Source organism: Haliotis rufescens, unplaced genomic scaffold, assembly GCF_023055435.1.
Source record: "Haliotis rufescens isolate VD_foot unplaced genomic scaffold, xgHalRufe1.0.p SCAF_6, whole genome shotgun sequence".
NCBI classification, from domain to species: domain Eukaryota; kingdom Metazoa; phylum Mollusca; class Gastropoda; order Lepetellida; family Haliotidae; genus Haliotis; species Haliotis rufescens.
The window spans coordinates 46,417,844-46,441,976 of NW_025964334.1; the positions used below are offsets into that span (position 1 = coordinate 46,417,844).

At 38.4% G+C, this 24,133-nt stretch overlaps 1 protein-coding gene across 2 annotated transcripts; it reads left to right on the top strand.

The window, feature by feature from the left end:
• Window positions 1-27: 27 nt before the first annotated feature.
• On the top strand, window positions 28-23,094 carry LOC124142905 (elongation of very long chain fatty acids protein 7-like). 2 transcript variants are annotated; one of them, XM_046511614.2, is made up of 8 exons: window positions 28-150; window positions 14,389-14,476; window positions 16,777-16,964; window positions 17,680-17,763; window positions 18,011-18,067; window positions 18,308-18,422; window positions 18,639-18,766; window positions 19,919-23,094. In XM_046511614.2, exons 2-8 carry the CDS (start codon window positions 14,419-14,421, stop codon window positions 20,186-20,188), a joined length of 900 nt encoding a protein of 299 aa, XP_046367570.1. In that variant the 5' UTR covers window positions 28-150; window positions 14,389-14,418; the 3' UTR covers window positions 20,189-23,094. The 2 variants fall into 2 exon arrangements, with proteins under 2 accessions (XP_046367570.1, XP_046367571.1); XM_046511615.2 differs by lacking the exon at window positions 28-150 and adding an exon at window positions 534-688.
• The last annotated feature ends 1,039 nt before the right edge of the window (window positions 23,095-24,133 follow it).

The following is a 24,133-nucleotide window of genomic DNA, read 5'->3' on the forward strand; positions in this document are numbered from 1 at the left end:
TGGAGATACTTTCTTAGGTTAAATCTGATTGGCTCTTACCGGAGGAAGTGTCCGGTGAATCCCAGTCTGGAGAAGTGACCCCTAACCTCGTGTAAATCAACACATTTCAGTATCCAGGCACCGCATCAACCCTGATTGTTCATCGTTGCTGTAAGTAGTTTTTGTATATAATAATTAGTCTTTAAAAACTAATGTTGCCATATGTGGTTGTTATTTTATCGTAAATAGTTAATTGAAAACTCCAGGCGCTGTATCTGCAAAGGTCATTTTGCACATGACTTTAATACATGATGATCGATTTACGGTTCCACCCTGTTAATAGGACAATCCATTACTAGTAAAACTTTTTTTGTAATACTGTGAATGTAGTTCAAAACGTATGCCATACACCATTCCAAGTTGCCTTAAACACATCAACTAACTGTGTTATTACCACCGTCAGAATGATGAACCCTCTGCCATAGAGGATGAGGAAAAGCATTCACCCAACTAGATAGGCCTGGTGGTACGAGTCTAAAGTCCAACGTATGATAGCTCTTATACGTCAGCTTTTATCCATTCTTTGCGTTATGCATTCAAGGGGAATTTCTCAGTCACCATCTCTGATCTGGTGAGATACATCTCATTTAAATACCTCAGTTGTAAGGAAATACTCTAGTGCAGTGGTCATCAGCGAAAAGGGATATTGGTAAGAACCTATTTTGTATGTTGCTATCCTTGCATGAAACCTTTGCTTTAATTAGCGAATTCTAGTTAAATTACATACAAGCAACTGGGCCTTTTATTATAAAATATATTAATAGTTTATTTGAAATGAAAAAGTCTTCATTTTATCAAACATTGTTAAAAATATCCAGATAAGCTTTAACATTTTATCAAAAGTTGTATTTTCATATTATATTGCCCATGCTGACAGATCCAGGTGAAGTACATTATGTTCATGTGAACAAATATCCATCATATGCATGGTAAAATATGACATGAATAAAGATATGTAAATTCTCTGTCTGATATGTTTGTAAAATATCTCTTTCTATCAGCATATTGATGACAGTAGTTTTGAAGTGACTTGAAAATATATTCATAGCAGGTTTAGCAGGAACTTTCCATTTTTTATTGTCACTGACCAATGTTAGCATACAACTATGTTTTCAAGCATTTATAATGAAATGGGTTTTTTTGACAGCTATTCAACAAGTTGCATGCTCAGATGTCAATGGGATTTATTAGAACAACAATGTCCACTAATCAATGCTAATTAGGCAATTGTGTGAGATAGAAGTGATTAGTGGGGGTATTATTAATGTCACATGGATTACCTGAGCTAATGAGTTGTATTGTTACCTACACAGGGAGGGGATATACAGTATCTCACAAAGGAGCATTTAATAATGGAAAGAGCAAAATCTGTTTAGGGTATACATGTTTGATCATATCAATGTTAAATGTTTATTCCAGAATGTTACTATGTTTATCAAGTTTGTAGACATCTTGGAAGTACAGAAAATTCACCTGTACTAAGGGGATCTGAAGTATATGTATATGTGCTAACTGAATTAACATCATCAATAATTCAAGGGTTTGTGCACACTACATATCTCCAGTCTGAAGCCTACTATTCTTTACATTGCTTCAATATGAGGAACAGTGGGAATTGAAAAGAATTCAGCAGAGAGTGCATCTTCCCAAGGCAAGGGAGTTAACTGACCATAATAGTCTAGTTTCCATCCTTGCATAGTCCAGTCAAAATCAGGCAACAAACTAAACATCCGGTTCATAAACAACCTGCAACATGCAGATTTCAATCATCTGAAGGATTTGCAAAGCTTGTGGACCGTCAACTGGGCATTGACAGATATTTTCCAAATCTTTTCATGTTTTTGATCAAGGTGCTGAAATGATTTGATGGACTTAAAGGGGCAAGACCCTTTTTAGTACAATATAGACCTTGATTATGAAGCAGATCATCTTGACTGGGTACCACCATTTTGTTTAAAGCAAATGCAAGTGATGTGAGGAGAGGTGAAATGGGGTTTAACATCACGTCCAAGATTATTGCACTTATATAGGGATGTGCATGCAAACGTGTGTGTGTGTGTTTGTGTGTGTGTGTGTGGTGGGAGTGCGAGCTGACCAGTCCTTGGTTTAGCCCCCTAATGTCGAGCACCAGACAGGGTAACAACAAGTACCATTTTTTAAAACGTTTTTTGGTATGACGCGGCCAGGATCGAACCCCAGACCTTCCGCTCGGATGCTCTATGGAGGCGATCCCGTAAATGATGTGAGAGGTGGAATCTGATTAGTCAATAGGACGGACATAGAAGGGACATAACTCGTAATGGTTACTGGTGGAGCTACGATCTAGCCATGAAATTCCAGCATTGTTCGGCAAGGATGGAAACTGGACTTTTGTAGTCAGTTAACTCCCTTGCCTCAGGAAGATGCTCAGAGTGGGGTTTATTTGACTAGAATGAGTTCTTCAGGCTCTCATTGCATGAGTAACATCGACATGTGTCACTACTACCCACTTTTCGGCCATATGTTTTCTTGAGTGATGGAGGAACATAGTGTATACAAACCTGAGAATTATTGACAATGAAGTGACAGTAATGACTGCTTAAAGTCCTATTCATAAAGACTGTACCATAGCCTCCATTTTGGGTAGTGACAGTGAACACTGTAGTAACAGTAACCCATAATTTAGAATGAAATTATAATTTGTACCAAGCCCGAAGTAATAATAAGTAAGGCTTGATCTATGAAGATCAGCACAGATTATATGTTTTATAGATTTTAACACTGCTGTGATTGTAGACAAATGGTAGATAAATTATGTTTTGAATTTGAAAAATAAGTTTAATCAAACTGATCTTCGAATAAAACCAAAACACAGATATCCCCAAATGAAGCTGTGTTATTTGTCAACAGTAATGTGGAGTGAACAGCTCACAAGCAGAGTAACAAGTTTGTTCAAAGGTTAATTGAAAAGTGAAATAGTGAAATCTTTGTTGTGGACATGACGTATGTGATAGAGGTATAGCCGCAAACGCCTTTGGACAATTGAGCAAATTGTTTTCCTGTGGCAAGTCAGTAAAATGAGCAGGGGTCTGTGATCTTTTTGGAAAATGGACAAACTGGAGGAATGTGCATTGATCAAGTACTTGTCCTGAAAAATGCCTGAAACACCAAAAGCCACCATGAAGATATGAGTCATATTGCTAGTTCAGTAGGCATTTCACAGGAGAGAGTACAGTTCATTATCACAGAAACTTTGTCAATGAATAAGTGTTAGCTCATTCAGTTCCAAAGCTTCTAACATCAGGCACAGCATGTCTCATGATAATCTAGCTCTGTTTGAAGCTGATCCAGAAAGGTTCATACAACGATTTGTGACTATGTATGAAACCTGGGTTCACCACTTCTAGTCTTAGTCCTAACTTAATCAAAACAGTGGAAGCCAGACAATAACGGCAAGGTCATGGTGACATCTGCTAGATTCGCCTGCGAATCACACACAAGCTTGAGCAACTGTTGGCATATGATGCAAAAACGTAATTAATAATAAGAGTTGAAAGGTCGTTTCCAGCAATGCTTAAAAGTTTAAGTATGTATGAAACTTTATGAACGGCAAGGTCATGGTGACATCTGCTAGATTCCCCTGCGAATCACACACAAGCTTGAGCAACTGTTGGCATATGATGCAAAAACGTAATTAATAATAAGAGTTGAAAGGTCGTTTCCAGCAATGCTTAAAAGTTTATGTATGTATCAAACTTTATAATAAAAGGGAATTTAGCAAGTGTATGCTACTGGAAATTAAGCGCTTAGCTTGTAACATTTAATACATGGTGATATGCATGCTCAGAGCAAAAAGACACGATACAATTACATTCGTATTAGGTTAAAACATACTGTGAATAAATGTATATTAATTTGCAAGTTAGCCACACAAGTCTGCTGTCCACTGTTCCAAGAATACTTCATATTGTGTATCAACATATTCAAACAATCTCATGAGTCTGGGCATACACAATCTCACTTAAACAGATCTTAGTTCTCGCTACCTCAAAACAGAGATCTCATTACGGGTCAAGCCAGAACAAACTTTTGTGAACTTTGACTAACCAATGAATTCACTAATGCTTTGAAAAATTTGTTGAAAAAGTTGTTGAGTGAAAAATTTGAAAAACGAACAAAGGATCATTCTGGAAAGTCTAATAGATGGCCAAGATTGTATGGCAGTACTTCTCATGAGCTATGCTAGATTCTGTTCAGATGTTTATCCCACTGATGCGAGAGATAGGACGATGATTTTGACTAATTAAATTTTACAGCCCATATCTGTTGTTTGTAATACCCTGTGTTATCCTTTTCGAGGTTGCATCATTAGAAAACACATTCCGACTGTCACTTTCCTGATCTGATAAGCGTCGCTCTGATTGGTTGGATGAAAGGTTGTTCTGATGTGACCCGTAATGGGATGTCCTCGGATCTTTGTTAAACGGTAGTGAGAACTAAGATCTGATTTTAATGAGGTTGTGGCATACAGTGGCTATGGACAATGTATTAAATGCATGTAACACATGACTTGAAATTTGGGGAGATAAACTGTTCAAGAGCAAGTTCACTTTACCTTTGGTGTGCGAGTGACCAAGGCGTCGAAGTTACAGGCTGAATAATATCCAATTTTATTAATTTTCTGTTACCATTCATATTCTTCTAGGTCTGTTTAAGATATATATAGAATACTAAACTCACTCCCGTGTAATACCAATTCTATGAAACGAGTGAATAGTTGTGGTATCTGACTCGCTTTCACTCGTCAGATACCACAACTATTCATGAGATTCATAAAATTGGTTTTACACGGGAGTGAGTTTAGTATTTCATTTATTACTTGTCATTGAATTTATACTGTTGAGTATGAATATTGAAGATTTAATACCATACAACGGTCCACCTTTAGAATTCACAAAATTATCGTAGGGCTAAGACTATCGCAACTCACATACTTTAACTTAGACTAACGAATGTCGTTGCGCTACAATACGATCGCCTTGTGGAACGGGCCTTGCGCCTCAAAGTTTACAATAACGTCACAATACCCGATGTCGTAATTTGTGGAATTTTGTTGCAAGATCCATCGGCGAAACAATGCCATGTCACGTCAGCCTAGCAACAAGGTTGCTGGGGGTCATCGAGTGTGCATAAGCTCCCATCAGTGATTTATCAACTCCACACGCAATGTCGTTGAATAAGCCAAGGGATGTTGTGAGCTTTCAATATTTGTTCGTGAAACGTGTTCAGAGAGTACATAAGCACGTGTTTTGGTATTTCACAATGTGTAATACAGCTGTATGTTTATTAAACAGGTGATCTCTTCACCGGCAAGTAATAAAAACAGATATTAATTGCAAATGTCGTTCACCAAGTCATGTTTGCATGGCCAATGTCAAAGACATAATTCATAAAAACTGTTTTATATCATGATGTATGTATATTTACAGTTACTACATCTATGGGGTTACATTGATATCTGGGGTATTTTGTAACCCTGTTGTATTTGCATGAACATAAGTGATATTGTACCAAAGGTATCTCCAATGAAACCTCTGGAAATATGTGTCCTATCTCAGATTCCCAGCCTTGCTCCTTGGAAAAAGGTTGGCTTCTAACAATAAAAGGACTTAAGTGGTCTGCCTTTTACCAGTCATGACAGGATGTGGGGATTGTGGGTTTAAACCTCAAATGTGCCCTGATTATGAGCCTTGGCTTGTCAGCACCATATCTGTATAAGAGTTTACCCATAGGTTTCCAAGAAGCTGTTGATATCCACAGCATACATCACTTCACCCCAATTCATCTGACATGCTGTGATATAACTTAAATCATGTTCCAGGGAGGTAAAACCCAACTCACTCATACATGACTACCGAGTATTGAGGGTGCTTCTCATGGGTGGGTGCACTCACTGCTAACTTCTAAAATTTCAGTGTTGTAATCAAATAAAAATTATGAGTTGGGTTAAAGATGTTAAATAAACATTTAGCATTAGCCATGATGACTATATTTGTTGTTTATTGCATTATTTTAGTATTATATCTTCGTGTTTTCAGCAGACATGCAATGCGGGAGTAGCTTGAAGCGTTAAAGGGGCACTGATCTAAAGCAATTCCCCGGGACTGGTTGTTGCCTTTGTTATTGTTTTTTCCCCGTGAGTACCTGGATGATACGCAACGCAACTGAGCGTGACCAGAGTCTGGGCTACCGTCTGCAAGGACAGCTAAATAAACTTGCAGGCAATATTTGTTTTACGCATTTTTGAACACTGATTGGTTAACTGTGATCTATAAAGATTTCGACAAAGGGCGCATGTTATTTAATTTCTTCAGCCTAAACAAACAGACAAAAAGAATGGCGGAGCTCATCGGATATCGTCATTTGGAAATACCCCAGATGGTTTTAGTTTAATAATAAAAAAAATTATCCATGCAGTGAAAGCATTTTCGGATTTCGGATTGCGTCGATAATATGATTACTACTCCCTTGTTGTCATCCACGTTTTCTGGTATAACCCTACACTTGTGTATTTGTCGTCATTCACTTGATGCTCAGTTAATGAATTTATTACAGGTACAATTAGTGGTAGCACCACTTAGATTACCTGACAAAGGTTCCCATTTGGCATTTATTGTGGGGTAATTATTTAATCTAAATCCAGGTTTGAAGTGAGGTGAAATGTGTGTTATGAAATATACACGTGGCAGCCCAGCAAGAGATGAATGATCAGTTGATTTACTTTTTTTTAAAATCAACGGATCGTTCCTAGTCATCAAAGGATTAACAGAAAATACGTTGATTGATTAATCACTATTATCTTGCACAGTTGATATGTCAAAAGTGAGTGTTTACATGTCTAGGTTTACTAAAACAAAGGGAATACACATATATCATGGCGTGAAGTGCCGATGTAAAAACAACATACTTTGTTCAAAGGGTTAACTGATAATACGTTGATTGATTGCTCATTGTTATCTATCACTCAATGGATTTTTTAGGAACCGTGGACGTTATGAAAATAGTTGTCACGTGGGCTCAGCCGACCCTTGAGACTTGACACCTATGTGAAACACCTGAAACAATCCAAGTGATCAGTTGAGAAACGAACACGGGTTATAATATCCCGAAACAATATATATCTTTTAAAATATTTGATTGTTACAAAGACATGTGACATCGAATAAGTTTCTTTGTACAGCTGCAAACGAGTGGGATATTGTTCCTTTGTGTGGATATTCACGAATACATTCCTCGAACAAGGAAGCTGCCTAAAATTAAACATAGAACATTGGTAGGTTGTAATTATGATATTCGCATTTTGTTTTCCTTCATTTGCAGTAGCATTGAGCCGATTCGTTCTTGTTCCTCTACGTCTTGGTTGGGAAATTCTTCATTGCGCGATAGACGTTGTTTTCACAAGTCTTTGACTTTGTAAGCGTGTATATATTACCATCAATTGTAAAATGTGATCCTCTCAAGCAACTTATAAAATGTGTAAATATTTCAGTCATTTTGACTGAAAAATCTGTCCAGATTGACTAAAATTGATTAAGACTATCAAAAGGGCCTAAAAACATCACAACAGATTCTTATGTAGGATTAGAAGCCAAACAACATAGAAATGTACTTTTCAACGTAACATTTTCAGTCTCTTGGTGATGACATTAAACATCAAAATGTTTGGAATTCATTATCATAATAATACAGATGGAAAGGTTTTTCAGTCAATTTGTAAAATAACTGAATATTTAGGCGTTTAATAAATTTGAAAATGTTACACATTTTGACAGTAAAAAAAGCAATGCACAGGTGAAATATTTACGAATGGTGCAGCACAGGTCGCTAACTAGTCTAGATTTATGCTATACATCCGGGTACTCACTGGGGAAAAACAATAACAAAGACGACAACCAGTCCCAGGGAATTGCTTTAGATCAGTGCCCCTTTAACAGTTTACTGGTGAACCATATGAGCAGGGCAAGATAGTTTTGAAATTAACTGTTAAAAACACATTCATTCACCAGGACTAAATGCATGGTAGATGTACCTCCTAAAAATTTTACTGTGACCTATAACATTAGGGGTCAACAGGACCCCAATCACTACTTTCAAGAGTCCTTACGGGAAATGTGTGGGTTCTGTAAAGTAATGAAATGGTCTAGTGTACTGTAAGATTTAATAATACTTTTATTACATAAACTTTATATTTCTTGTCAAAATTGTGGTACAGTGAATAATACTGTGAGTCCGGAGGGATGCAATATATATTTTTTCCTGGGTATGTTCTATACATTGGTGCATACTGGACACACATTTCCGCGTCACTTTAAACCCAGTTCTAACTTGCCATTATTTATGATTAATACCAGATAAGAATATCAATTTTGTTTCAGCATGCTCAGATAAGCTTCCTACAATATTTTGAGGAGGTGTCAGCTAAGGTTATCAAATGCCTGAGTGGAAACAATTGCATGCACACTGGTACTTGAGCTGATCTGGGGAAAACCTGCAGGAGTCGGAGATAAGCTGTGTGCTAGTGTTTGTTTGAAATATGTAACAAAAATCACCATAAACTATTTTGTTTTGTGTTGTTTGTATACATGTAACTTTGAAATAATTAAAAGACAACATAATAACAACTTAACCAAGATAACAACGTTATTACCTGATGTAGGCCTTTAACCATATAGCCTTTATAGATCTTTATTTACTGATCAAACACAGGAAGCCACCTTGTGTATACTCACATCTTATCATTCTCATTTGGTATCGATTGTTTTCTTTGGGTATTCAACATGTTCAATACTTTTATATACATTGAGTTCAATATTTGTGGTATTTTGAACCAAATGAGACCTTTAAAAAGAAAATATCCTGCTTAAAGTTAAAAGTAACAACAGCAATATCTGCACTTGTGAATCATTGGTGATGTAGCTGAATATTCTTTTTAAGATCTTCTCATTTGGTTTAAGATTACCATATTCGGCGTAATAAGCGCCCAGGGAGCTCGCAAAATTAGAAATAGGGGGCTCTTATTAGAACATTATTTTGGTGGAAAAAAGAGAGTTGAAAGATAAATTTCGTGGTTCATGCTGACACACTGAAATGTTTATATGCGACAGATACATTTTTCCAGAATTTAATTGCCCATAATTAAGAATGCATATAACACACGAGTGCGTATTATACACGAATAAATAAGTCTTGTGTACATTGATCAATTGGAAGGAGTGCTAATTGGGATTGTTCACTAGCCAATATATTAGCAAATATCGCCGTGGGCGCTTATTAGAGCCTATTACGTCGAATACGGTATACCCAATAGACTGTACCCAAGAGAGTAGAAAAGTATTAAACATGTTGAATACCCTACCTGAGAACACTATCAATACCCAGTGTGAATGATAACTAGGGGTGACTATTGGTCTGGAAATCACTATTGCGATAACTATTGATATTGCAAGCAACTATTTGCAATAAATATTGATAGTTTTCAGTGTATCTTTTTAGATGGATTTTAGAGTTGAATTAAACCTTGGAACTGAAGTTTCCTTTGAATAACCATAACAACAAATAAAAAGTAAAGTTTGAGATATGACTGATTTGTTTCTTCTTTACCCTTATAATTTAAGAAAAAGAAACTACCACATTACCACGTGTAAATTACTACCACTCATGATCGAAAGAAAAACAAATTTGAACAGCATTGCATGTATTTTATTGATATGGTAAATACAATCAAAACTATCAATATTCCTAACTGAAACCGATACTACTGATCGGAAACTGATTTAACAATCGACTTATTGACTTTAAGTGCTAACCAATAGCAATATATCAATAGTTTGATTTATCGTGACACCCCTAATGATGACATGTGAGTTAGTATTTGAAGGCTCAAAACATTATCTGGAGCCCTGAAGTGTGTTGAGCAGTAAACAATGTGATTATTGGGGATCCATATTTTGGGGATGTCTGCACAATTGGAGTTACCATGGTTACTGATTATCCATGCAGAATCATAGCTTCATAAACTTGATAGACATGGTCTTATGAAATATCACAATTTTGGGATACATTTTGTCATAACGATGCATATTTTGCCTGAACAAAAAACACGTATTAACAGTTGTAAAAGGTTGAGAGAGTTTAAGCTAAGTTTCTCATGTGCATTTAATATATATATGGCTCAGGTTTTTCAGTTAATGCATTGAAGACAGATTTTATCCGTAATTCCTCTTGGCTTGTTGGTTATTCGGTAATTATTAACCTAATAGTCAGGAATTGAAGTACGGAGTTCACTTCACCCTCCTGGAAACATGGCCACGATGGTGAACACTGGCAAGGATTTGCAAGATCCCTTACTGGGCACATCAGGAAGCAAAATGTGGCTGTATAATTGTGTTAGCATGATTAGACAATTAGAACAAGCCTAAGTTAACTGGTCACGTGAATTAAACTTTTACCTGATATGAAAACAGCCTGTTGTTAGCTGGAACACATAGAACATGGAGAATTTCTCGCAAAAAATGCACAGATTAAGTTTTACAGTACATATTGGGTAGAGTTGGGTATGGCCTGGTATCTTGCAATATAATAGGTATCACAATACACCAACAAATTGGAAAAAATGATGAAATTACTGAAATATAACTCTAAAACGTCTTGATTTCATACATTTACTTATTATCATCTCAAAAACAAAAACTTCTTAAGAAAAGTCAGAGCTCCAGATAAGCTTTTGGTGTTGTGGGTATTTTACCCATGCATTTTAAAATCACTGGGTATCAGTAATTCTATCTGGGTATTCAAATTTCTGTTACCCACTAGTTTTTACACATGTGGGTATTTAAGTTAAACATACACTATAAATACACTATTCATCTAGTCCCTGCAAACTGGTGTCGTGTGGGTTCGAGAGCTTTATAGGACTCAAAAATACCACGATACTTCCACAAGAAAGTGTGATGGCAAATGATCGTGATGTAACTGTCATCGTGGAGTTTGGCAAGGTTGATGGAATGCCCGTTTATAATTTCAAAATAAGTTGTTGATTTGCTAATCGAATACGCAAGGGTTACTTCACAATATTTTGATGATAGGCACAAGTTTTATTTTTGTAGCTTATCTGTAATGTTCGTTGCGTATTTGATACGCTTGGATTTTATTTTACTGTGTATTTCTGCATTTTTGATGCGTATTTTACACAGCTTATCTGGAGCTCCGAAAGTAATAAGAACAAAACAGTTTTATATGAAAGAATGGTTATGAAATGTAATAGTTTATAGCAGGCACATCCTCTATCAACTCTCTTGTTCTGCCATGCTCACAAGTTGTGTCTGCTCGTCATGCCGAAGACCTGGTTTCATACTCCCACATGGGTACAGTATGTGAAGCCCATTTCTAGTGTCCCCCGCGGTGATATTGCTGGAATATTGCTAAAAGCGGCGTAAAACCATACTCACTTACAAGTTGCGCTATTCTACTTCTGCCATTACGGGAGGTAACTCTATCAGTTCTATCTGTTCTATTTATGGCGTATCATGATCTCACATACTGACGATCAAGTATCGTCTGTACATTAGTAAGAATGAAATCGTAGGTATCGGTGAATCATTACAGCCCTAATATCAGCTATCAGCATGTCTGTCTGTTTGTCCTCCGTCTGTTTGTTTTCCGTTTGCAGAGCAGAACTTCAAAACTGTTAAATATTTCTTGATGAAACTTTCTATACAGATCAGTCTAGTGCTGAACTGGTGACTTTTGATGATTTGGGATATTGAAAAATAGTGAGCAGCATATTATGTTTTTACTGAACTGAAGGTATCCAATGGTAATAAACCAAATCAGGGGTATAAGTACCCATTTCCAAATTGCACCAAGTGGGGGTTATGTCATCATCTCCTGATGACTCTTGTTTTCAAAGAACTTGCCAGATGTTTCCTGCATGGAATGAATAAATAATCACATTGTTATTGTAATAATATGAATAATACATGTATAGGAAAGAGGCAGATGCTCATGTTACATCCATTGTGTCAGGACGTCATAATATTCCAGAGTGATTATATCTTGTGAGAGTTCACATAAGAGAGCCAGAGTGTTGTGGAATATGAGTGGTACCGTTTGTAATTTCTGGAATTTTTCTAGGATTCAAAACAAAGTGCCCTTGCCGGGTAGATTGGAAAATGTTTGTTTTTTTTGTTTTGGTTTTTTATTTGGTTCATAATTCAGATTTTTTCAGTACTTTTTTTCAAAGGTATTTTAGAATTACCATGAAACAGTGATGTAAAGTTAAGCCTGTTTCTCTGTTTTAGTCCTATTATCAGTGGGATACAAGTCACCTTGACCAAGCGACCCGTGAAGATCCGGGGTAGAATATGTCTTCAGCTTCCAATGCTGGCAGTAAAAGGCGACCAACGGAATCGGGTGGTCAGGCTCACTGACTTGGTGGATGCATGTCATCGATCCCAATTGCGTGGATCGATGCTCATAATATCAATCACTTGATTGTCTGGTCCAGACTCGATTATTAACAGATTGTGGTCATATAGCTGGAATATTGCTGAGTGCAGCATAAAACAAACAAACAAACAAACCTTGACCAAGCCATCACATTAGTTAGATATATACATGATAGCGACATTTTTATTCCTGTTTGGGAATTTATTGTAGCAAATGCTGTAGATTTGGGTCGGAATATCAGTCTCTGATCAGATCTAGATAAATCTCTGATTGTACAATGTCCAAAAGCAGTATGTGATATCAGGACTGCGGGTGTTTACTAGACTGTCTACTAGACTGTCTACTAGAAAAAGATGTTTTCATGTCCTCGACAAGTCTCATGCATCTCTTTACATGCTCTCTCATATGAATATTTGTATGTATGAAAATATGCTTATGTATGTTATATAGAATACTAAACGAACTCCTGTGTAATACTATTTGTATACTGTGTTTATTGATAAGATGACACCTTGTGCTGATGTCACCAAAATTTCCTTGTGATAATAAAGTGTTATCTTATCTCATTACAGCTGTTTACATACTGTCAGTGTCAGATAATGCTTGCAAGTCAAGCAGCATATGTACCCTGTGTTTCCCTTGTCAAACCCATTCTTTATCTGTCAATTCTACAATTCCGTGATCATAGAAAGATTTTGTAGAAAATGTGACTTACTGCAGAATTGCAGAAAAATGGGGAATTTGCCTTTATTATCCATCAATTCACTAATTTCCAAGCTTTTCTCATCAAATTTTGCACTTGCATGATGCCTAAACTTTTAATATTGAACAGACCCAAAAGATTGGAATCCTACAATAAAACGAAAATTTAAAATAAATATATCTCACTTTTAAACATTCTTGTGGTGTTATGACGACATAATGGTGACATGTTAAACCCAAACTGGAATGTCTCAATGCAAGAGACTAATATTTTAAAGAACAAAAATGAGTTTTTTATATTTTGAGGGGGAAATGTTTATGTTTTGTTATGCTACATGGTGTTTCCAGTCAAGTACTGGCTAATGTGTTTACGACAGGGGAACAAAGTCATTAGGCTACATGGTGTTCCCAGTTGTATCGGGGGTGTCATGGATCAAGGCGAGTCAAGTACTGGCTAATGTGGTTAGGACAGGGGAACAAAGTCATTAGGCTACATGGTGTTCCCAGTTGTATCGGGGGTGACAAGGATCAAGGCGAGTCAAGTACTGGCTAATGTGGTTGGGGCAGGGGAACAAAGTCATTAGGCTACATGGTGTTCCCAGTTGTATCGGGGGTGTCATGGATCAAGGCGAGTCAAGTACTGGCTAATGTGGTTGGGGCAGGGGAACAAAGTCGTTATGCTACATGGTGTTCCCAGTTGTATCGGGGGTGTCATGGATCAAGGCGAGTCAAGTACTGGCCAATGTGTTTACGACAGGAAAACAAAGTCGTTATGCTACATGGTGTTCCCAGTTGTATCGGGGGTGTCATGGATCAAGGCGAGTCAAGTACTGGCCAATGTGTTTACGACAGGGGAACAAAGTCATTAGGCTACATGGTGTTCCCAGTTGTATCGGGGGTGTCATGGATCAAGGCGAGTCAAGTACTGGCTAATGTGGTTAGGAGAGGGGAACAAAGTCGTTATGCTACATGGTGTTCCCAGTTGTATCGGGGGTGTCATGGATCAAGGCGAGTCAAGTACTGGCTAATGTGGTTAGGAGAGGGGAACATAGTCGTTAGGCTTCATGGTGTACACACATTACTCTGTTGTTCCTTCAACAAGTTCCAGTGCAAGATCTGTCAATTGTAACATGATATGAATAATTGATTTGTCTTTTGCAGCCGTCCTAAAGTGGTGACCTTGACCTCACCATGGCAGCCTTTACAGCACTAATGGACAAATATAAATCGGCCACAACCGATCTCAGAGGTGAGAACATCATGGCTTAAACATATAGAGGAGAGGATATTTAGTGGTGGTTAAAAAATATGCTCAGTGCTCAACATGCAAGAGTTTTGACAATAGTATAGCCGACCTACTTGTAGATAACCATTTGCCCTATGTGATCTATGGCATGGGGTGGTTGGTGGTGTTCACTGATAACATATAGTTTTTAATATTGCTAACAAAAAGCTATAAACCAAAGTCCTTCATTCATTAATAGGAATTTCATATCTCAATATCCTGCAAAGTTTGTAGCAAAGAATCTAAAATGATGAAGGATGTGTCTCAAATTTATATTACTTACTGTACTATATGCAAAGTAGCAATTGCTTAAAGAACTCCTTCCATGTAATAATACAGTCTTATTGAATTATTTACCGTGTTTATCATGTTTATCATGTTAACTGACAGTTGATCCACAGAACGGGGGCACAGGTGGCCCAGTCGTCTAAGGCGCCGCGATTTGCTGAACAGAGTTGTGTCCCTTGGGCACGCCAGAAACCTATGATTGTGGGTTCGAATCCCGGTTCCCCTGATTATGTTTCTAGGTTTGTCCGCACCATACCCGTGCTCGTGGGTTTCACCGAAGTGGTAAACGCCTGAGACCTGCATCACTTCGGGCTTTCCTCCCACATTAAGCTGACATGCCTTGATATAACAGGAATACTGTTAAAAAGGGCATTAAACCCAACTTACTCACTCACTGATTGACAGAACTCATATAAGTCTGATTAAGAGTTACTGTAGTAGATGATAACCACTGATATCTATGCTGTAGTAGATGATAACCTCTGATATCTATGCTGTAGTAGATGATAAACACTGATATCTATACTGTAGAAGATGATAACCACTGATATCTATGCTGTAGTAGATGATAACCACTGATATCTATACTGTAGTAGATGATAACCACTGATATTTATACTGTAGTAGATGATAACCACTGATATCTATGCTGTAGTAGACGGTAAACACTGATATCTATACTGTAGTAGATGATAACCACTGATATCTATGCTGTAGTAGACGATAAACACTGATATCTATACTGTAGAAGATAACCACTGATATCTATGCTGTAGTAGATGATAACCACTGATATCTATGCTGTAGTAGATGATAACCACTGATATCTATGCTGTAGTAGATGATAACCACTGATATCTGTGCTGTAGCAGATGATAACCACTGATATTTATACTGTAGTAGATGATAACCACTGATGTTATGCTGTAGTAGATGATAACCACTGATATCTGTACTGTAGTAGATGATAACCACTGATATTTAGACTGTAGTAGATGATTACCACTGATATTTATACTGTAGTAGACGATAACCACTGATTTTTATACTGTAGTAGATGATAACCACTGATATCTATGCTGTAGTAGATGATAACCACTGATATTTATACTGTAGTAGATGATAACCCCTGATGTTATGCTGTAGTAGATGATAACCACTGATATTTATACTGTAGTAGATAACCACTGATATCTATGCTGTAGTAGATGATAACCACTGATATCTATGATGCAGTAGACGATAACCACTGATATCTATACTGTAGTAGATGATAACTACTGATATTCATGCTGTAGTAGATGATAACCACTGATATATATGCTGTAGTAGAGGATAACCACTGATATCTATGCTGTAGTAGATGATAATCACTGATATCTGTGCTGTAGCAGATGATAACCACTGATATTTATACTGTAGTAGATGATAACCACTGATGTTATGCTGTAGTAGATGATAACCACTGATATCTATACTGTAGTAGATGATAACCACTGATATTTATACTGTAGTAGATGATTACCACTGATATTTATACTGTAGTAGACGATAACCACTGATTTTTATACTGTAGTAGATGATAACCACTGATATCTATGCTGTAGTAGATAACCACTGATATTTATACTGTAGTAGATGATAACCCCTGATGTTATGCTGTAGTAGATGATAACCACTGATATTTATACTGTAGTAGATAACCACTGATATCTATGCTGTAGTAGATGATAACCACTGATATCTATGCTGTAGTAGATGATAACCACTGATATCTATGCTGTAGTAGATGATAACCACTGATATTTATACTGTAGTAGATGATAACCACTGATGTCTATACTGTAGTAGACTATAACCACTGATATTTATGCTGTAGTAGACGATAACCACTGATATCTATGCTGTAGTAGATGATAACCACTGATGTTATGCTGTTTGTAGATGGTAATTATGGTTACTGATATGTTATGTAGACCTCCGGACTGATGGATGGTTTCTGATGGAGTCTGTGTGGCCGACAGTGGCTACAGTTTTGGTGTATCTTGTCATTGTCGCCTGGGGTCCCCGATTGATGTCCAATCGACCAGCCTTCCAGCTCAACAACGTCCTTGTCGCATACAACTTCTGTCTCATGCTGCTATCAATGTACATGGTCTTTGAGGTAATCCACCCTTGTTTCGTTAATGTTGTACTCTGCATTACATTTATCAGGTATATGGGTTGCCTAGCCGTCTAAGGATGTGCCGAGTTGCAGCCCTTAGCTGTGTCAGGATCCAATGATCACAAGTTTGAATCCCAGATTCACTTCCATTATGGTGATTTATGATCCTTGGTCACATCCATGCTCATGGCTTCAAGTGGTAAACATCTTGGCCACACTTGGTGTCCTCCCACATTAAGCTGACACACTGTGATGTCACTGAGCTATTTCTCAAAGCAGGATTAAGCCCAACCCAAATAGATCCAGCATCCCTGATACCAGTAAGTCCACCATACTCAACAATGGCTGGACCCTCTTCCACAAAGCAACTTTGGCGCAAGGACGGTTTTAACTCCCATACTTCAACCTTGACCTACAACAGTCCCAACCTGTAGGTTGCTTTGTGAAACAGGGCCCTGGCCCTAAATGTCTAATTCGGTAATAAGCTAGGGCTAACAGACTAAAATAATTCAACATGATCAAGTAAAGTCAGAAAGTCAGCTGTTATCTTCAATGTGAGCCAAAGACTTATTATTCTACCTTTAACATCATTATGGTTGATTTACCTTAATAGGTAGAGATGTTAGACTGAAATACGTTTTTCTAGGCACAAGTTTCACCAACTAAGCACCTAACATGCTCATCTCATGCCATTTTGTATTGCTGTCCACTTCAGTTTGTGGTCTCTGCATGGCTGCGTCCAGGGTTCAGTCTGGCCTGTCAAGCTGTGGACTATTCCAGTGATCCCATGTCAGTCAGGGTGAGTTGCCACTACTTACTCTTCAGATACACAACAAATGTTGCAATTGGAAAGCCCTCTCTGCGACACTGACTATAGATATTTCCTTCATAAAACATGGTGCCTACCGCACAAACTGGTACTATTTACAAAACAGTAGTTTTATTGTTACACTGTACTGACGAAACAAGATGGAGGGGTGATATTTTGTTTATCAATGCATGATTTGTGCTGTTTTATCATTGACTGAGTATGTGCTGTGTTTCAGCTGGCGCATGTGTGTTGGTGGTTTTACTTCTCCAAGCTTATAGAGCTACTAGATACCGTGAGTACTTACTGTTGTTCTTGTATTTGGGCGACATGCCTAGTTTTTAACTACTAAAAACTGGATGACACTGGTTTGTCCGGCCAATGAAATTATTAACAGAAAGTCAACATTAGCCTGTCAGAAAATAGCTTTCTCAAGCTTTACGAACCTAGTTTCAAAAAGGAGACTTCCATTCCAGACTATGCTTTGAGAAATATTTTGACAAAGTTTTTGATTCAAATTGTGTGATTTCTGCAGGTGTTCTTTGTTCTGCGGAAGAAAGGTAGCCAGATCTCATTCCTCCATGTGTACCATCACTCTACAATGCCCATACTCTGGTGGGCAGGGGTCAAATTCGTCGCAGGAGGTGAAGGTCAGTGTCACAATGTCAATGCCAAACAATGGATATTTTATGTGATCTCTTAAGCTAAATTATGTGTCAGCATTCACAGTAAACTGTTTGTGGTTACAAGAAACATTTTGATCATTTTGGTCATCAGTAACATTCTTTCATTTGGATTTTGAACCTTTTTATTCTCTGAAATGGTAAAACGATGATGAGTGTAATGAAAATTTGTGTGTGTTGCAGGTTACTTCTCCGCCAGCATCAACAGCTTCGTCCACGTCCTGATGTACCTGTACTACCTCCTGTCTGCGATGGGGCCCAGCATGAGGAAGTACCTCTGGTGGAAGAAGTACATGACCTCCATACAGCTGGTGAGTAGTCACAGCCGACACCTGGCGTTAGGGGAGTCTGGCCATTTGATACTCTGCTTGGTAGTCACAGCCGACACCTGGTGGTAGGGGAGTCTGGCCATTTGATACTCTGCTTGGTAGTCACAGCCGACACCTGGTGTTAGGGGAGTCTGGCCATTTGATACTCTGCTTGGTAGTCACAACCGACACCTGGCGTTAGGGGAGTCTGGCCATTTGATACTCTGCTTGGTAGTCACAGCCGACACCTGGTGTTAGGGGAGTCTGGCCATTTGATACTCTGCTTGGTAGTCACAACCGACACCTGGCGTTAGGGGAGTCTGGCCATTTGATACTCTGCTTAGTAGTCACAGCCGACACCTGGTGGTAGGGTAGTCTGGCCATTTGATACTCTGCTTAGTAGTCACAACCGACACCTGGCGTTAGGGGAATCTGGCCATTTGATACTCTGCTTAGTAGTCACAACCGACACCTGGTGTTAAGGCGAGTCTGGCCATTTGATACTCTGCTTAGTAGTCACAACCGTCACCTGGTGGTTGGGGAGTCTGGCCATTTGATACTCAGCTTAGTAGTCACAACCGATATCTGGTGGTTGGGGAGTCTGGCCATTTGATACTCTGCTTAGTAGTCACAACCGACACCTGGTGTTAAGGGAGTCTGGCCATTTGATGCTCTGCTTAGTAGTCACAACCGACACCTGGTGGTTGGGAAATCTGGCCATTTGATACTCTGCTTAGTAGTCACAACCGACACCTGGTGTTAAGGCGAGTCTGGCCATTTGATACTCAGCTTAGTAGTCACAACCGACACCTAGCGTTAGGGGAGTCTGGCCATTTGATACTCTGCTTAGTAGTCACAACCGACTCCTGGTGGTTGGGGAGTCTGGCCATTTGATGCTCTGCTTAGTAGTCACAACCGACACCTGGTGTTAAGGCGAGTCTTGCCATTTGATAGTCTACTGGGTTGTAGTCAAGATTGACACCTGGTGTTGAGGCAAGTCTGGCCATTTGATACTCTGTTTGGTAGTCACGAGATGAGAGAAACTTGACATTTCACTCGACACTGGAAATTTTTACCTTGGATATTACTTCCCCTGGGAAGAATCTGGAGGGTGGATAAATACCCTGTTACATGCTTCTCCTCCTCCTCCCACAGGTGCAGTTCTGGGCCATCCTCATCCACACCAGCTACTCCATTTACCTGAACTGCGGCTACCCCCTTGGCTACAACATCGGCTTCCTCTCCTACATGATCTCACACATCGTCCTGTTCTCCAACTTCTACTACCAGGCCTACATCAACAAGTCCCATCATTCTGCCCCACTGAAGAACGGTAGCGCCAAGACCAAGCACCAGAACGGAGTCATGAACGGCACCGTTAAAAGCGGAGTCACAAACGGCAAACTGCGGAAGCGGATAGAATGATGAAGGGCCAGAGTAGTTCTTAGTGATGTTTGTGTAACTGAATATCAGATATAACTGACTGACACTCATGTCAACTGACAATCATCATGCCAATAGTGCTTACAACATTCATTATACATCACTGGTCAGGGCTGCTAGACATGTCAACAGGCCCCTACCAAGCTCACCTCCTCCAGTGAAGTAGTCTGACAATGTACTTGTTTCACATGCAGTCTGGGCTCAATATTACTTCCTCCTCCAAGTGTTCTCACACAGATTGGGACATACTTTATTCAGCATTCAGCATAACATACCCGTGACGGTGTTATCAGTGTACCCACTGCCTTCACGTTATACGATGATCCTACTGCAGGGAGTTTTTTAAGGGTTTACTTTGTGTCCATGACGCACCTCACCATGAACCTGGCAGTGCCGGCTATACAGGGAATATATGTATGTTGTGCCTGCCACTGATAATGTCCTGTAGATGGGTGTGTGGTATGACTTATGGTGCTCACACTTAGTGTCAGTACATGGAATCTGTGGGTGGATGATATGTATATTACACAAACACATTGTTATGTACATGGAAATTGGTGGGTAGATATTATTTTTATTACACACACCTATTGTTACAGGCATGGAATGGGTGGGTGGGTGACACACATACACATATATTATACACATACACGCACATGCTCAGGACACACACCACACCACACCACACCACACCACACCACACCACACGTGCATGTGGAGAGGTAAGGAAATATTGGTTCCATTATCATATAGGGTGATGTTCGCCAGTGGTGACTTACTACCTGTATATTGCACCAGCCAATGATATGAACATGTCACTGTGGTATGGGGAGAACACTGCACTTCATCTTTGTAAAGACATGAGCTTTGGTGCAGTTATTGTTGATATTTGCCACTCAACATTCAATTCTGTTTGTTAATTTATTGTAAATATCCCCATCTGCACTTTCATATTTTCATGAAAATAGCCCATCAATGCAATGAGATACATAGTATAGATAAGTTTATGAGTTTATGTCATAATGGTGATTATTGAGCTGGTTTAATCAATTTGCTGTTATTATTATTGTTTAATTATTGCAATAATTCTGCTGGAAATTATAGCTGGTTTTCGTTATTCCCTCATTTATTGATGATGCTGTAGAATGTAGTGTCTTAGAACAATCAAACCTTAACTAAGTCAAAACTATTGTTGTTCCTGAGCTTATATTGTCATGTACAGAGACTGATTCTGTGTAAAAGCTTGCCAATTGTGTGCATGTTATCAGCAATAAGTATTTAACTACACAACGATGACTCACCCAACTCCAGTACACTAAATTTGTTGTGTTCTACCATTCCAAACATATTGGTGGTTTTATTTTATTTTGTTCATACATAATTGAGTTGTTACCATGGTTACATTGACTTTTTCTGTCTGCAACAGGGTGTGGTTGGGGACTACCTCGCTGTTACGGCATATGATATGGGATATATGTCGACATCAGTCATTTGATATACCAATGTACATGATGTCCTTGGGGGATATTTAGATATATCCCTGCATATATGAGGATGGTTAAAAATACACCTTTTTGACAACTATTAAGATTTGTTAATCTGTGTTTTTAATTTCTTTTTGTTACATAAATGAAAGGGACATACACAAACTCAGGCCAGGCAACAAGGGATGCCCACTCTTATGTGTGTCCCGTTTTATGTCAACCAATCACAGGAAAAAGGTTAGAATGAGAATGATGAGATAAGGTCAAGGTTACAGATAGTCAAGAACAAGGTCAAGGTCAGGGTTAGAAAAGTTCAAGTTCACCTTTTGTGACCTTCAGTATGTAAATGTGTCCTACTGTAGCAACATTTGACTGGTGTTACTAGCTGCAGTCACACCTGTGTCAGTGTAACATGTAAACTTAGAGCTACCTCGAGTCCGCAGATGTCACTCAGGGTGGCCATTGTTAGCAACATCGGGTCATATGTGGGCGATAGTAATGAGTGGTTGTTATTTTGATTGTTAACAGTTTTGTGCATCACCATGTAGTACAAATTATTAGAATTCTATTTTACATTTTATTCCTCATGATATTACAATCAAATGTCTTTTCAACCTTTTTATGCACTTTTATATCACAATCACTGAGATTTATCTTGTTTTTATTTGCATTTCTTTTATTTTCATACTACTCAGATGGTTTGTTTGTTGTACAACTGCCAATGTTTAATAATAACAGTTGTTTTGTACCAGTGAACAATCAAAATTCTAGAGGTTGTTGTGAAATGCATATATTCTGTTTCATTATTGGCATATTTTGTATTGCATAATTGATGAGATTGAACTGAGAAAAGTACCGGTAATTTATGACTGCTTGCAATCAGTGGCATAACAACCCTGTTGTGTAGAGACTGTATTTATTTATGAAGTTAATTTCAGCTTGAGAACAAAATGTCTGTTTTAGCCAGATGTGCGCTACATGTATACAACCATGTTGTTGGTCTGTCCACAGTATATATGCAGCCAACAAGAGTCGGTGTGTGTGTGTGTTAGAATGAGAACAGTATATTATTTATATTTTTCCTTCCCACCGAGCTAATTTCAGAAATGAAAATATCTTCCAAGTTGGTCTGTAGAGCATGTGATTTGATAAGTTTTAGTGGATGAAGATGTAGGGTGTGGATCATGGAGACAAATTCAGACTTACAATATTCTCTATCTTTGCCTAATAGTATATCATCATGGGAACTGGGAAGGTAGATGAAGATAGCATTGGAGAGAACTAGCAATAAACAAAGCTGAGCTGTTAATGGCAGCAGCAAGAACTCTTCATTGTAACATAATAGTTGCTATATTACTGTTCAGACTTCATCAGTTCAGGTAAGGCTTACAGAAAAATGTTTCTGTTTTCTACCATTCAATTTCCTCCAGGCCATGCCACATCAGCTGCAGTTTCCTCCAGGCCATGCCGCATCAGCTGCTGTTTCCTCCAGGCCATGCCGCATCAGCTGCAGTTTCCTCCAGGCCATGCCGCATCAGCTGCAGTTTCCTCCAGGCCATGCTGCATCAGTTGCAATTTCCTACTTTCACTTTTTATATCAGGACTCAATGATATAAAGAATTCCTCTTGTGTAGTTATGCACATGATTTTAAACTGAAACATTTGGCTAATTGCACAGTGTAAGCCATTTTTTTAAGACTTGACATCAAACACTTGCTCCGAGTTGGTCAGTAGTATTCACCAGCGGTAGGCAGAATCAAAGGGAGATAACAAATACATAATTACATTTGGGTGTATTTGTTCTTTATGGAAAGGTTGTGGTGGGTTGTTCCAGTCAAGAAATGAAACCATTGCCAAGTCATACCAAAGATAATACTCGCAATCCCTTTCTTTTTATTGTAGTTAGTCAAATGACGTGTTTTCACTGTCAAACAGTAATACTCGGCATATTTCAGTGGCATTATATATTTAGACCTGTATGATGTATGCAGTTCCACTGTAACAGGTTTTGCCAGCATGTATCAGGAAAGCAACTAGATACATGTATTCTGTTTGTTGAGATTTAACATGGTGCTCATGTGTCCAAGTGCTGTTGTATACCCTTCAGTCAGATTTAGCTTTACATTTGGATTGTTTTTTCTCTGTATTCACAACTTCCGTAGCAACATGAAGCTGTGGTGACAATGATCAGTGGATTCCATATTGCTGTGGCAACAGAAGTCAAGTGCATGTGTAATGAAATGCAAGGATGCTGGAAAGGGGTACTGTGAGATCGGTGCCCACTGCCCAGCTCTGTATCTTGTAATTAATACCTGTGTGTGGTGGAGACATTGTTTTAGTATAATTTCAGTAAACATTAACTGCTAAATTAATATACATATGTAAGTGAAAATTTGAATTTGAAATTTCAGAAACTTTAATGAAAATTGTTTGGACTGACAAT